The 13,003-nt window shown below is 45.9% G+C and overlaps 1 protein-coding gene across 1 annotated transcript in view; it reads right to left on the minus strand.

Moving 5' to 3' along the window:
• Nucleotides 1-7,273: 7,273 nt before the first annotated feature.
• The window catches only part of SHCBP1L (SHC binding and spindle associated 1 like), a 67,521-nt gene continuing 61,791 nt past the window's right edge, over nucleotides 7,274-13,003 (minus strand). Inside the window, exon 10 of the mRNA XM_077825010.1 lies at nucleotides 7,274-7,510. Coding sequence (XP_077681136.1) covers nucleotides 7,274-7,510 — 237 coding nt within the window. The remainder of the gene's footprint in view (nucleotides 7,511-13,003) is intronic.

Genomic DNA, 13,003 nt, shown 5'->3' on the forward strand with positions numbered 1-13,003 from the left:
GGGAAAGTACAGGGCGATACCAAGGACAAAGCTGGCACAAACTAGTGGGTTAACCTTGAAAGTGATGTGTAAAGAGTTGTAACTTGTAAAATCGTTACTACTAGCTGAAATGCATAACTTTGAAGCTTATGGCTGCAAGCATTTTTATGTCTCCTTTTTATTGTACTGCTTCGTCTTTAGACCAGGGATGGGCAAACTATGGCTCGGATCCCGCAGCACTCCCGGAAGCAGCTGACACCATGTCCCTGTGGCCCCTGGGGGCAGGGACAGAGGGTTCTGCACACTGCCCTCACCTGCAGGTACCGCCCCCTGCAGCTCCCATTGGCCAGGAACAGGGAACTGCGGCCCGTGGGAGCTTTGAGGGAGGTACCCGCAGGCAAGGGCAGTGCATGGAGCCCTCTGCCTTCCCCCACCTCCCACAGGGGCTGCAGGGACATGGTGTTGGCCACTTCCGGGAGCAGCACAGGGCCAGGGCAGGCAGGAGCCTGCACCCCAATCCCTTGCCCGAGACCCTTCCTGCACACCCCGCATCCCTGCCCCAGCCCTACATTCATGGCCCTGCATGCAATTTCCCCACCCAGATGTGGCCCTCAGGCCAAAAAGTTTGCCCATCCCTGCTTTAGATAGTGTATTTAGTTAAATTGGATTATTTGGTCTTGAACACTTTTAAGAATGATCCATGAGTGTAGTCAAACAATTGGCTACACCTTTAGTCGATAATTTGAACAGCTGATGTGTGGGGAATCTCTTCCTTTGCTTTAGAATGCACTGCGCAAATAGGCCCTGCTGCAGTGCCAGATGACACTGTCACCTTTCACAGCAGATTTACATCCATTTTGGTTGGCTACTAGTATGTGCTGCCTTGCTCTATAGAGAACTGTGTCTAGTAAGGTAATAACATGGGCGAGGTTTCTCTAGGTCAGACACAGGAACCTTCAAGAGAAGTGTTTGAGGTTAATGTAGCAATGCTTGCAGACTCTGAAATTAACTCAGAGGTATGAAAAACCCCCTTCATCTAAACAGATATTAACATACAATGTTGACAGTTAAGCAGTGAAATAACCTGTATGATGAGAGAGGATTTCTGTTCTCTACCCATTCTACTAGGAGTGGCAGCATTTTAGGACAATGAGTAAGGGCAAAGGACCCTCAGAGTCCTGCATGTATCTGACCTGGTGCAAAGGGGAGCCAAACTAACTCAGAGGGGCAAGCACAGGGAATCCAGCGGGAATCCAGCAGAACTCCATGTGTGTATGTATGCTAACAGAGCCAAGGCCAGAGAATGTGATATCTCATGCTTGTAATCGGGTGCTGTCTCACATGAAGAGCTATGGACAGAACTTGAGTGTCACAACCTTCCCCTTCCCCCCACCACCTCTGATTTTAGGGGTTTAACTCTAAAAGAAACAGCCTACCCCTCCCATAAGCGACAGAAATAATTAGATAGCAGTAGAGTTCAGTAATAACCAACCTGAGCTGGATGTAAACTGGTAATGTATTGCTTAAAGACTTTATTCCATTACCAACTATCTGAGCTATCCACTCCTATTTTTTCCTCTAGTTTACTGTATGGTGCACCTTTTTCTCCTTACTTTTGATTTCCTTAATCTTAGTATAAGGTATAATATACCCTATTATACTAAATTACTGCGGATGTACGCTGAAACAAATACGCAGAAAACTGTATTTTGTAATTAGATGTGTATATAAAAAACAAAAAAATAAACCAAAAAACCCAACTTTAAACTGAAACAGATATATATGGCTGAGGGAGAACACATTTTGCACAATTTTTATCCTCTCGGCTACTGAGCTTGTTAAGTGATATATGAATACTGCTAAGAATTCCTCAAGGTTTCTCTTGTTAATAGTACTGGGAAGTTCTTACTCCTGTTTTAGTAAGGTGGGAGAAGGCAGTGGGCTGATCTCTTGCTAACCACCATTGATGCTGTAACCTATTGTGGACTCAAACTACAGGCAATGAAAACTAAATTTAAATTAGTTGTCTTACACTGAGAAAATATAAATCTATATAATGGGGAAAATTCTATATAGTACAGCTTTCTGCAGCCCAGTGTCTCCCACAATTCTGCTACTTATAAGCTATTCCCCCACTCCTGTCTGCTTCTTTCAGAGGCAATTAAAAGCTGTAGCATAGCCTGTGCTAGACACAGTCCCTTTCTTGACCTGAGGGCAAGATATTGCCTCCACCCAGCAATCAGTGGTGGTTCTCTCCACTCCTAACCTTGCCTTTTACATTTTTTCATTTTAAGGCATTAGCAAGCAGCCTTCTTTGTTCTCTCCTCCTCCTGGACCAAGTATTTAGAAGCAGGTGGCTGAAGCCACCCAGAGTCTCCACTGCAGTGCCTCTCTGCTGAGCTCTTCTTCCTCCTTTCAGGGATAGCGCAGCAGTTGCACCACGGTGGCTAAGCCTGAAAGGCTCTACAGATAGCAAATTATGCCCTGCCTATTCTCAGCCAGCTGACCATAGCACGGCTAGGCACAGAGTTTGGAGTGGAACAGGCATGTTGATGAGACTCCTATTGCTTCAAGAAGCTGCGATTTCATTCCAGAAATGCCCAACGGGGCAGAAAGAGCAGAACAGGGAGACCTAAGGATTGGGATTTCATTCAGCTGGCCCAGGGGCTAAATCCTGAAGTTTGAAACCACGTGCAAAAAAGTGGTATCCACAATCCAGATCCAATCTAAGCAGGCCTCTAAGGTAAGCCTCAGAGTAAATTCCTCCCTTCCAAATTTTCTCCTTACACAGTGATTCCCCTGCACTCTTCGAAGAAGTAATCAGGGAGGAATGGGAGTCTCTTGAAAAGGGTAAACACTAACAGGCAGGTTCTGATTCTACAAGCAGAAAAAGCCAAACAATGCTCTCTCAGATGTACTTAAGATTGATGCTGCTATAGCACCTCTACCAAAAGATATGGTTATTCCAACTGAAGGGGACTTCTTCCCCAAGGATCCAGTGGACAGCAAGGTGGAAGGCCATCCTTGGAAGGGAATCTGATGCCTCCTCAGAGCATCTCTGGCAGCCACAGGCTTTGCTTGAGTCACAATGTCATGGCTAGAGGACTTTAAAGCCCTAAAGGGCAGAGACCAACTGGACTTAAGAAAATCTCCCAAACAACAGCATTGGTGGCAGATGCTTCAATGGATGCTATAAGATTTTTCTGCCCATATCACAGCATCCAGCTCAGCAGCCAAGAGATACATGGCTTCATCTCTGTAAGGTAGATATTCAATCCAAACAAATCCTTGCTCCTCTGAATTCACAGGACCTCCCCTGGGAGAAAAATTAGACAAGAGTCTAACAGTCCCTCCCCTCTCCAGTTAGTGTTCAAAAAACGGACTACAAAGCTACTATCAGACAGACGCTCCTTTTTTCCACCTTCCTCACAGAGGTTCCAGAGGAAAGATAACACACGTTAAGAGAGAACCTTGGAACTCAGAAGTGATCAGAAAACCTAAGGCTGGCTTCCACAACCTCCATGAGTTTATTATGACAATGAATGAGTGTGCCTCCACCTAGACCTCAGTTTAGAGGCAGAATCTCAATTTCCAGATGAACGTCTTGCTTTTACCACACACAAGTAGATGCGAGAGAGGGTGCACCAGGGATACTTCCTCATGCTAAGGGCCCTGCCTCCTCGCTTCTTCATCCAGTCTCCAATAACGAGTGACCCCACAAAGCGTTAGTAGGTCTGCAATGAGATTTCCCATCTGGACATAGGAGTGATAGACGTTCCCCCAGAAGAACACTGCTCAAAGTTTTTACTCCTCCTTCGTTGTTCAGAAGTGCGCTGGAGAAGTCAGGGCCATACTCAACCTCTTCAAAAACAGATGAAGAAAATTCTGGATGGAGTCCCTAGCTTTGATAGTGACATTCCTGTCTCAAGGCCACTTCCTAACCTCAGTGGATTTGGCAGACTCAGCCTCCACGTTCCACCACAGGCTTTTAAGATCACTACCAGTACTGAACACTGACATTTGGTCTCTTGGTCCCCAGGGATTTATGAAGATGCTGGCAGTGATCATGGGCAGACTCAAATCCCAGAGTATTCACCTGTATCCCTTTCTGGATGAGCCCTGTCCCACAGCACGTAGGGCCACGATCTGGACTCTGAATCTTCTGCAAGCACATGGATTTGTGATAAACACAAAGAAAAGTTCCTGGATTCCGTTGACGAGGATTATTCATCTGGATGTGGAAGAACACATTAACAACACTGATCTATCAACCATCACTTAACAGATTCCAGAAGATTCACGATCTGATATCCATGCTGGACCAGTGCATGAGCCCAACCATAGCCGTGCAGCTTCAGCTACTGAGCCTCCTGGTCTCATGCACAGGAATCTCCTCATGGGCAAGGTCACACATCAGATGCCTCCATGGCCTTTCTTCTGAAAGTATGAGACCAATCCCCGGAGCACATGCAAAATCAGGTACTAGTCTGAAACCAGACTGCTCTGTGGAATTTGCCCGGGATTGCCCATCTCAGGGAGTCAGTCTCCATATACCTTCCAGACTGTCAGATTCTTACCAATGCCAGCCTAGACAGATGGGGAGCACATCTGAAGCCCAGGGAAAGGAATCTCAGCATCAATCTCTTGGAGCTCAGAGGGTCAAACCAGCTGTTTGAAATTCCAGAGACATGTGGAAGGCAACTACATCATGGTAAGTCAGACAGCATGACAATGGTTGCATACATAAACAACTAAGGAAGGAGAAGCAGCGTTGGAGATAAAGGTGTGGGCAGAAAAGATTCTCCGTTACCTAAAAATAATCCACATAAAAGAGGAACTGAACTGAAAGGCAAACTAGCTCAGCCATTACAATTAATAATTACAGAATTATCTTCAATCTGATCACATAGATGTTTGATTCCCATCAACTGACCAGCTTGCCAATCATAAGAATGCAAAGTGGCTGAAATACTTCCCCAGGGAAGCAGATCCAAGTCTATGGGAACAGATGCTCTGTCAAACAGATGGTCTCAAGGCTGACTGTGCATGTTCCCACCCTTCTTTCTCATAGGGAAAATGAGCCAAAAGATGAGGCAAGAAAAAGCGAGGATGATATTAACTCTCCCCTGGCCATGGAGACCCGGGTTCTCTAACATGATAGATCTAAAGCTGAAACCATCATTGCAGCTACTGGTGAGCTCAGACATCCTTTATCAAGGACCATTTCTCCATCTGGATGCAGCCCATCTTCATCTGACAGCCTGGCTGTTAAAAGGGATGTGTTAGCCCCATGTGGCACATCTTCCAAAGTGACAGGGATTCTGCTGTCTTCTAGGAGGGGTTCCACACTAAAATCCTATTTCACCGGCTGGACCAAATTCAGCAGTTGGTGTCGAGCACAGAGTAAATCCAAGAGATCATGGGACTCCAGTTAAATTGGACTTTCTTCAGAAAGGAGTGGATAAGAGTTCATGCCAAACACCACAGCTTGCCAAGTGTCAGCCCTTCGTAGTGTACTGGTTTGCAGTATCATTTGGCTCCCTGGCCAATAAGCCTCAGGTATCCAGGCTCCTCATAGAAGTTTTACTGGCCAGATCAGTTGTCAGACTGATTTTCCTGAAGTGGGACCTACCACTGGTGTTGAAAGCCCTAACCATCCTTCCCTTCGAGCCTTGGACATAGCTGTATCACGTTACCTCTCCATCAAAACCTGTTTTCTGGTTGCTATCACAACCATCAGATAAGGCTGCTAATTCTGGAACTCATCTATGCAGGAACCTTATTATGTGTTCCATGATGGTAAGGGTGGTGCTAAGAATTTCAAAAGTGTTCTTGCATAAGGAGAATTCTCCTTTCCATGTCTCATAGGAGACTCCTCCCTTCATTCTGTCCACAGCCACTGACTGGGAAGCTATGGCACACTTTAGATGTCAGATGAGCACTAAAGATTTATATTAAGTGTACAGAATCTATAAGGAGATCAGGCTCTCTGTTGGCTTCTTTTCACCCAACATGCCAGGGCCTTAGGGTATCCAAGCTGTCCTTGGTTGGATAGATCAGACTATGTATTGTGGAGACCTACAAGGCATGTGTGTGCTGGTCCAGAAGGAATTGGGGCCTACTCCACAAGACCCCTGGCAACCTCTTGGGCCAAAAGAACATGTGCTTCCACCACAGGGGTCTGCAGAATAGCGACATGGAGGAGGACTAACACCTTTATCAGACACTATAGAGAGTCTTCTGAAGAGACTTCCTTTGGCAGGAGCGTGCTGCAGACTGTAATCCAGTAATAACCTTGCTTTCTGAGCAATCCTGAAAATGTTTTTTCCTTTTCTTTGTTCTCTTACCCTCCTTACTCCTGTTCACTGCTTGCGTCTTCTCATATGTAGCAGAATTGTAGGAGATGCTGGGCTGCAGAATGGAAAATTTCCTACCTGATCATTTTGTCTGCTAGCAGCATCTCCCACAATTCTACCCACCGTGGATGGCTTGTCAGCTGAGGGTGAACATCTTATCTGGATAGTTACCTTCCAAGCAAGGACTTGCTGTACTTAGTTATTTGGTTGGAATTGGAATTATTGTTACTAATTATTTTCTACAAGTTTTTACACAGCTTTCGAATGAATCATCTGGCAGTAGATTGGAGGAGGAGGGGGTTTAGCTAGCACAGCTTTGAAATGTCTCTGCAAACTGCAGCCAGGAGAGAAATAGCTCAAATGTAGCAGAATTGTGGAAGACACTGCTAGCAGAAAGAAAATTACCAGGTAAGAGATTTTCCATTATCTACGTTTCCTCGTGCAGCTCTACTGATAGTGACCCTTCTATTGTGGTTACTATGAATAAGTTAGCACTGACATTTTAGCCAAAGTTGTCTAATCCTACTCAGAGTAGGTCTGGATAATGACTATGTAAGGGTGTTCTACATTAGTGCTCAACTGTTATTGCCAGTGCAGCTCTACCAGTGGTAGTAACAGTGGCAAAACTAAGGCTCAGACTACTGTAGACACAGGCTGTTCTTCAGTGTTTATAAAATTACTTTCCTAGCCTGCTGAGAGGAAAAATATCTGTTCCCCATTTAGACTATTAAGTCAAAGGAGACTCATTGTAATCCAGGACTGAAGGTGTGTGTTACAGTTAGATGCTCAAAACGTTAGCAAAGCACAGTAAGGGTAACTCTAGTCATTTTCCATAACATTAATTCAAAGAAGCATTTAAGACTAACAGTCTTCAACTTGGAGTACTGTTGCTTTAACCAAACAATTGTTATATACCAAAACATACATCAAAAGCATGTTTAACTATTAACTATGCTGAGACCTTTGATATCATCTAGTGTGTTACTACTCATCTCTAGGCTCAATTCATGCATTAGTTTGGAAAGCATATCTTCCTCTGCATCTCCTGATGCAGTAAATTCCAGTATCCCTCCTGTAGTAGAGAGTTGGTCCATAGGCTGAAGAATGGTCACTCCATAACCATTGTTACTATAAATGTGATTATTTTTCATCTTCAGTTTAGGGACAGGAACAACCTGTTAAGGATTCAAAACAAACTAGATTTGAAGGGTGCATTGTGTTCTTACACACTTAAACATGGCATAAAAGAATGCTTGCACTGTTCACGTTCAAAAGAAACTCACTTTCCTTTATAGTTAAGTATTCCTCTCAAAATGGCAATGCCTTATCCCAAATTCGTAGACTCTCTCATAACGTTTAAAAGGGGCAACCTAATTCAAATCTGAAAAGACTGAGCAAATACATTTTAACTTCTAAAACTACTGATTTCAGTACTAAGACTAGTTTCAATTTATTGAAATTTGATTGAACATCCTTTGAAGCTTCCCACTTTCTACTGTTACCATATTTAAGCAAGTATCTTTCACAAAGTATAGTATAACTAGTAGCTTCAATCCATTCACCATATCCAGCTCTGCCCTAGCAACAGTTCACAATGGGTCTGAAATTGTCTGTCATTCTTCATTTTCTGACTGAAATCCTAATACTGCTGAGCAGTTTTGATAGCACAGCTACACAAGACACATGACCTATTCCATGTCCAAATCACTGTTTAATACAGATACTGATGAGAACATTGTGAAAAACTGTTTTGCTGAGAATTTAAACATAAGGAAATTTTACAAGATCTCCTTGTTCATTTATTCCTTATGTATTTATTTTTACTCCTACAGCAATATCCATATTGTAATAGTCTCAATGACTACCAGATGAGTCTTGCTCAATTTTTTTTAAAGTGCCAGTTCCTACAAGCTCAGCCTGGTACCTGAAGTGAATGATTAACCATTGGAACAAACTACAATGGGAAGTCGTGGTTTCTCCATCTCTTGATGGCTTCAAATCAATATTGGAGGCCTTTATGGAAGATATGCTTTAGTTCAGTCAAACAAGTTGTTGGGCTCCACACAGGAGTAACTTGGTGAAACTCAACAGCCTGTGATCTACAAGTAGTCAGAGTAGATAGGACCATTAGTCTCTAAGGTCGAATTTATAGAAGTTGATTTTTTAGAAAGCGATTTTATACAGTCGATTGTGTGTCCCCACTAAGCGCATTAAGTCGGTGGAGTGCGTCCACAGTACCAAGGCTAGTGTCGACTTTTGGAGCGTTGCACTATGGGTAGCTATCTCACAGTTCCCACAGTCTCCGCCGCACATTGGAATTCTGGGTTAAGCTCCCAATGCCTGATGGGGGAAAAAATATTGTCACAAGTGGTTTTGGGTACATGTCGTCAGTCGCCCCTCCCTCTGTGAAAGCAACGGCAAACAATCGTTTCACGCCTTTTTTCCGTGCGGGCGCCATACTGCTTTCAGCAGTAGGACTGCTAACTGTCATCGTCATTCACAGCTTCCGCTGCCACTCTGCCCTCCTGATGCTATGAATCCACCTCGCAGGTCCTCTATATGACAGTCGTCATCCACCGCTTCTGCTGGCACTCTGCTCTCCTGGTGGTCTTGCAGGGCCACTTCCACTGCAACTCTGCTTGGCTACTCTTGTCTTGCCATACCACGGAAAGCGTGCAGCCCGCTCAGCTGTTGTGTCCTGGCAGCAGACGGTGAAGTAGGTCAGCAAAACTGATCATCCAACCACCACTTCCCCTGCAACTCTGTTCTCCTGCAGACGCCATACCACGGCAAGCATAGAGCCCACTCAGATCACCACGGCAGTTATGAGCATTGTAAACACCTCGCGCATTATCATGCAGTATATGCAGAACCAGAACCTGCAAAAGCAGGCGAGGAGGTGATGGCAGCACGGTGATGAGTGTTGAGGACATGGACTTCTATCAAAGCACAAGCACAAGCCCCGGCAATTTGGCCATCCTGGTGGCAATGAGGCAGGCTCATGCCATGGAACACAGATTCTGGCCCCGGGAAACAAGCACAGACTGGTGGGACCGCATAGTGTTGCAGGTCTGGAATGATTCCCAGTGGCTGCAAAACTTTCGCATGCGTAAGGGCACTTTCATGGAACTCTGTGACTTGCTTTCCCCTGCCCTGAAGCGCAAGAATATTAAGATGAGAGCAGCCCTCACAGTTCACAAGCAAGTGGCGATAGCCCTCTGGAAGCTTGCAACGCCAGACAGCTACCGGTCAGTCGGGAATCAATTTGGAGTGGGCAAATCTACTGTGGGGGCTGCTATGATCCAAGTAGCCAACGCAATCACTGAGCTGCTGCTATCAAGGGTAGTGACTCTGGGAAATGTGCAGGTCATAGCAGATGGCTTTGCTGCAATGGGATTCCCTAACTCTGGTGGGGCAACGGACGGAACGCATATCCCTATCTTGGGACCGGACCACCAAGGCAGCCAGTACAAAAAACGGAAAGGGGTACTTTTCAATGGTGTTGCAAGCACTAGTGGATCACAAGGGACATTTCACCAACATCAACGTGGGATGGCAGGGAAAGGTACATGATGCGCGCATCTTCAGGAACTCTGGTCTGTATGAACAGCTGCAGCAAGGGACTTACTTTCCAGACCAGAAAATAACCGTTGGAGATGTTGAAATGCCTATAGTTATCCTTGGGGACCCAGCCTACCCCTTAATGCCATGGCTCATGAAGCCATACACAGGCACCCTGGACAGTAGTCAGGAGCTGTTCAACTATAGGCTGAGTAAGTGCAGAATGGTGGTAGAATGTGCATTTGGATGTTTAAAAGCGCGCTGGCACAGTTTACTGACTCAGTTAGACCTCAGCGAAACCAATATTCCCATTGTTATTACTGCTTGCTGTGTGCTCCACAATATCTGTGAGAGTAAGGGGGAGACATTTATGGTAGGGTGGGAAGTTGAGGCAAATCGCCTGGCCGCTGATTACACGCAGCCAGACACCAGGGCAGTTAGAAGAGCACAGCAGGCCATGCTGAACATCTGAGAAGATTTGAAAACCAGTTTCATGGCTGACCAAGCTACAGTGTGACAGTTCTATTTGTTTCTCCTTGATGAAAACCCAGCCCCTTGGTTCACTCTATTTCCCTGTAAGCCAACCACCCTCCCCTCTCACCTTCAATCCCTGCTTGCAGAGGCAATAAAGTCATTGTTTCAAATTCATGCATTCTTTATTAATTCATCACACAAATAGGGGGATAACTGCCAAGGTAACCCGGGAGGGGTGGAGGAGGAGGGAAGGACAAGGCCACACTGCACTTCAAAACTTGCTGAATGCCAGCCTTCTGTTGCTTGGGCAGTCCTCTGGGGTGGAGTGGTTGGGTGCCCAGAGGCGTTCTTGGTGGTTTGGGTGAGGAGACTATGGAACTTGGGGAGGAGGGCGGTTGGTTACATAGGGGCTGCAGTGGCGGTCTGTGCCTTTCCTGCACCTCAATCATACGCCGGAGCATATCAGTTTGATCCTCCAGTAGGCCTCAGCATTGCATCCTGCTGCCTCTCATCATGCTGCTGCCACCTTTCCTCTTAATCCCGCCACCTGTCCCCTCGCGCGTCCCTCCTGTCCTGTCGCATTCATTTTGTGCTTTCCTGGACTCTGCCATTGTTTGCCTCCATGCATTCTGCTGGGCTCTTTCAGTTTGGGTGGACTGCATGAGCTGAGAGAACATTTCATCACACGTGCGGTTTTTTTCGCCTTCTTCTCTGCACTAGCCTCCTGGGATGGAGATGCTAGTGGCAGCGTTGAAACATTTGCAGCTGTGGGAGGGGAAAAAAAGGGAGAATGGCCATTTAAAAGGAGGAGCTGATGTTTTCAGGTTAACGTGCAGCAGAAACCCAACTAACCCCCCACGCCCTCACACACCCAATTCTCTGGGATGATGGCTTCACCCCTCCCTGCACCGCGTGGCTAACAGCAGGGATGACTTCTTTTCAGCTACAGGCAAACAGCCCAGCAGGAATGACCACCTCTGAATGTCCCCTTAAAAAAATTCCCCTATTTCAACCAGGTGACCATGAATGATATCATTCTCCTGAGGATAACAGAGAGAGAGAGAGAGAGAATGGATGTTGCTTGAATGCCAGCAAACACTGGGACCACACGCTGCCAAGCTTTCTTATGTGATGATTCCAGACCACGTGTTACTGGCCTGCCGTGGTAAACTGTCCTATCATGGAGAATGCAATAAGGCTGCCCTCCCCAGAAACCTTTTGCAAAGGCTTTGGGAGTACCTCCAGGACAGCTTCATTGAGATGTCCCTGGAGGATTTCCGCTCCATCCCCAGACACATTAACAGACTTTCCCAGTAGTTGTACTGGCCATGAATGCATTCCAAGTCTTCAGGGCAAATTAATCATTAAACATGCTTGCTTTTAAACCATGTATTATATTTACAAAGGTACACTCACCAGAGGTGCCTTCTCTGCCTTCAAGGTCTGGGAGCCTGCCTTGGGAGGATATTGGTTCCAGGGTGATAAACAGTTCCTGGCTGTCGGGGACAATGGTTTCTCCGCTTGCCTGGTTTGCACTATCTTCAACCTCCCCCTCCTCCTCATATTCCTCGTCCCCAAAATCCTCATCCCTGTTGTGTGAGACTCCCTTGCAGGAGTCCACATACAGGTGTTGGGGTAGTTGATGGGGCACCCCCTAGAATTCCATGCAGCTCATCATAGAAGCAGCAAGTCTGGGGCTCTGACCGCAAGCGGGCATTTGCCTCTTGGGTTTTTTGGTAGGCTTGCCTGAGCTCCGTAAGTTTCACACGGCACTGCTGCAGGTCCCTGTGATAGCCTCCGTGCTTCATGCCCTTGGAGATTTTTTTCAAATATTTTGGCATTTCGTCTTTTGGAATGGAGTTCTGATAGCACGGATTCGTCTCCCCATACAGCGATCAGATCCAGTACCTCCCGTTCGGTCCATACTGGAGCGCTTTTGTGATTCTTGGGACTCCATGGTCACCTCTGCTGATGAGATCTACACAGTCGACTGTGCTGATCAGCTTGCCATGCTGGCCAAACAGGAAATGAAATTCAAAAGTTCGCAGGGCTTTTCCTGTCTACCTGGCCAGTGCATCCAAGTTGAGAGCGCTGTCCAGAGCAGTCACAATGGAGAACTGTGGGATAGCTCCCGGAGACAAATACCATCTAATTGCATCCACACTAACCCAAATTCGACCCGGCGATGTCTATTTCAGTGCTAATCCCCTCGCCAGGGAGGAGTACAGAAATCGGTTTTAAGAGCCCATTAAGTCGATAAATATGGCTTCGTTGTGTGGATGGGTGCAGGGTTAAATCAATCTAACGCTGCTAAATTTGACCTAAACTCGTAGTGTAGACCAGGGCTAAGTTAAACTATGAAAACAAGCTGTATTGGCTCATGGGCAAAATGCTGTTACATGTACAATTGATGAGCACTGCCTTCTTGTGCAGATCATCTATAGTTCTAACCACACACAAAAAAGGATTAGCCTGTTAACTCATACTTAAGTCTTACAGATGGGAACTAAAATGTAACAGAAAAGGACCTACAAAAAATCATGAACTCAGGGTAAATTCTTAACTGTTGAGTAGAGCAAGTGAGATCATCTGTAACAACCAATCAAAGCAGTAATAAAGGGAAACTTCTTCAC

The sequence above is a fragment of the Eretmochelys imbricata genome, chromosome 8, assembly GCF_965152235.1.
Source record: "Eretmochelys imbricata isolate rEreImb1 chromosome 8, rEreImb1.hap1, whole genome shotgun sequence".
Taxonomy (NCBI): Eukaryota; Metazoa; Chordata; order Testudines; family Cheloniidae; genus Eretmochelys; species Eretmochelys imbricata.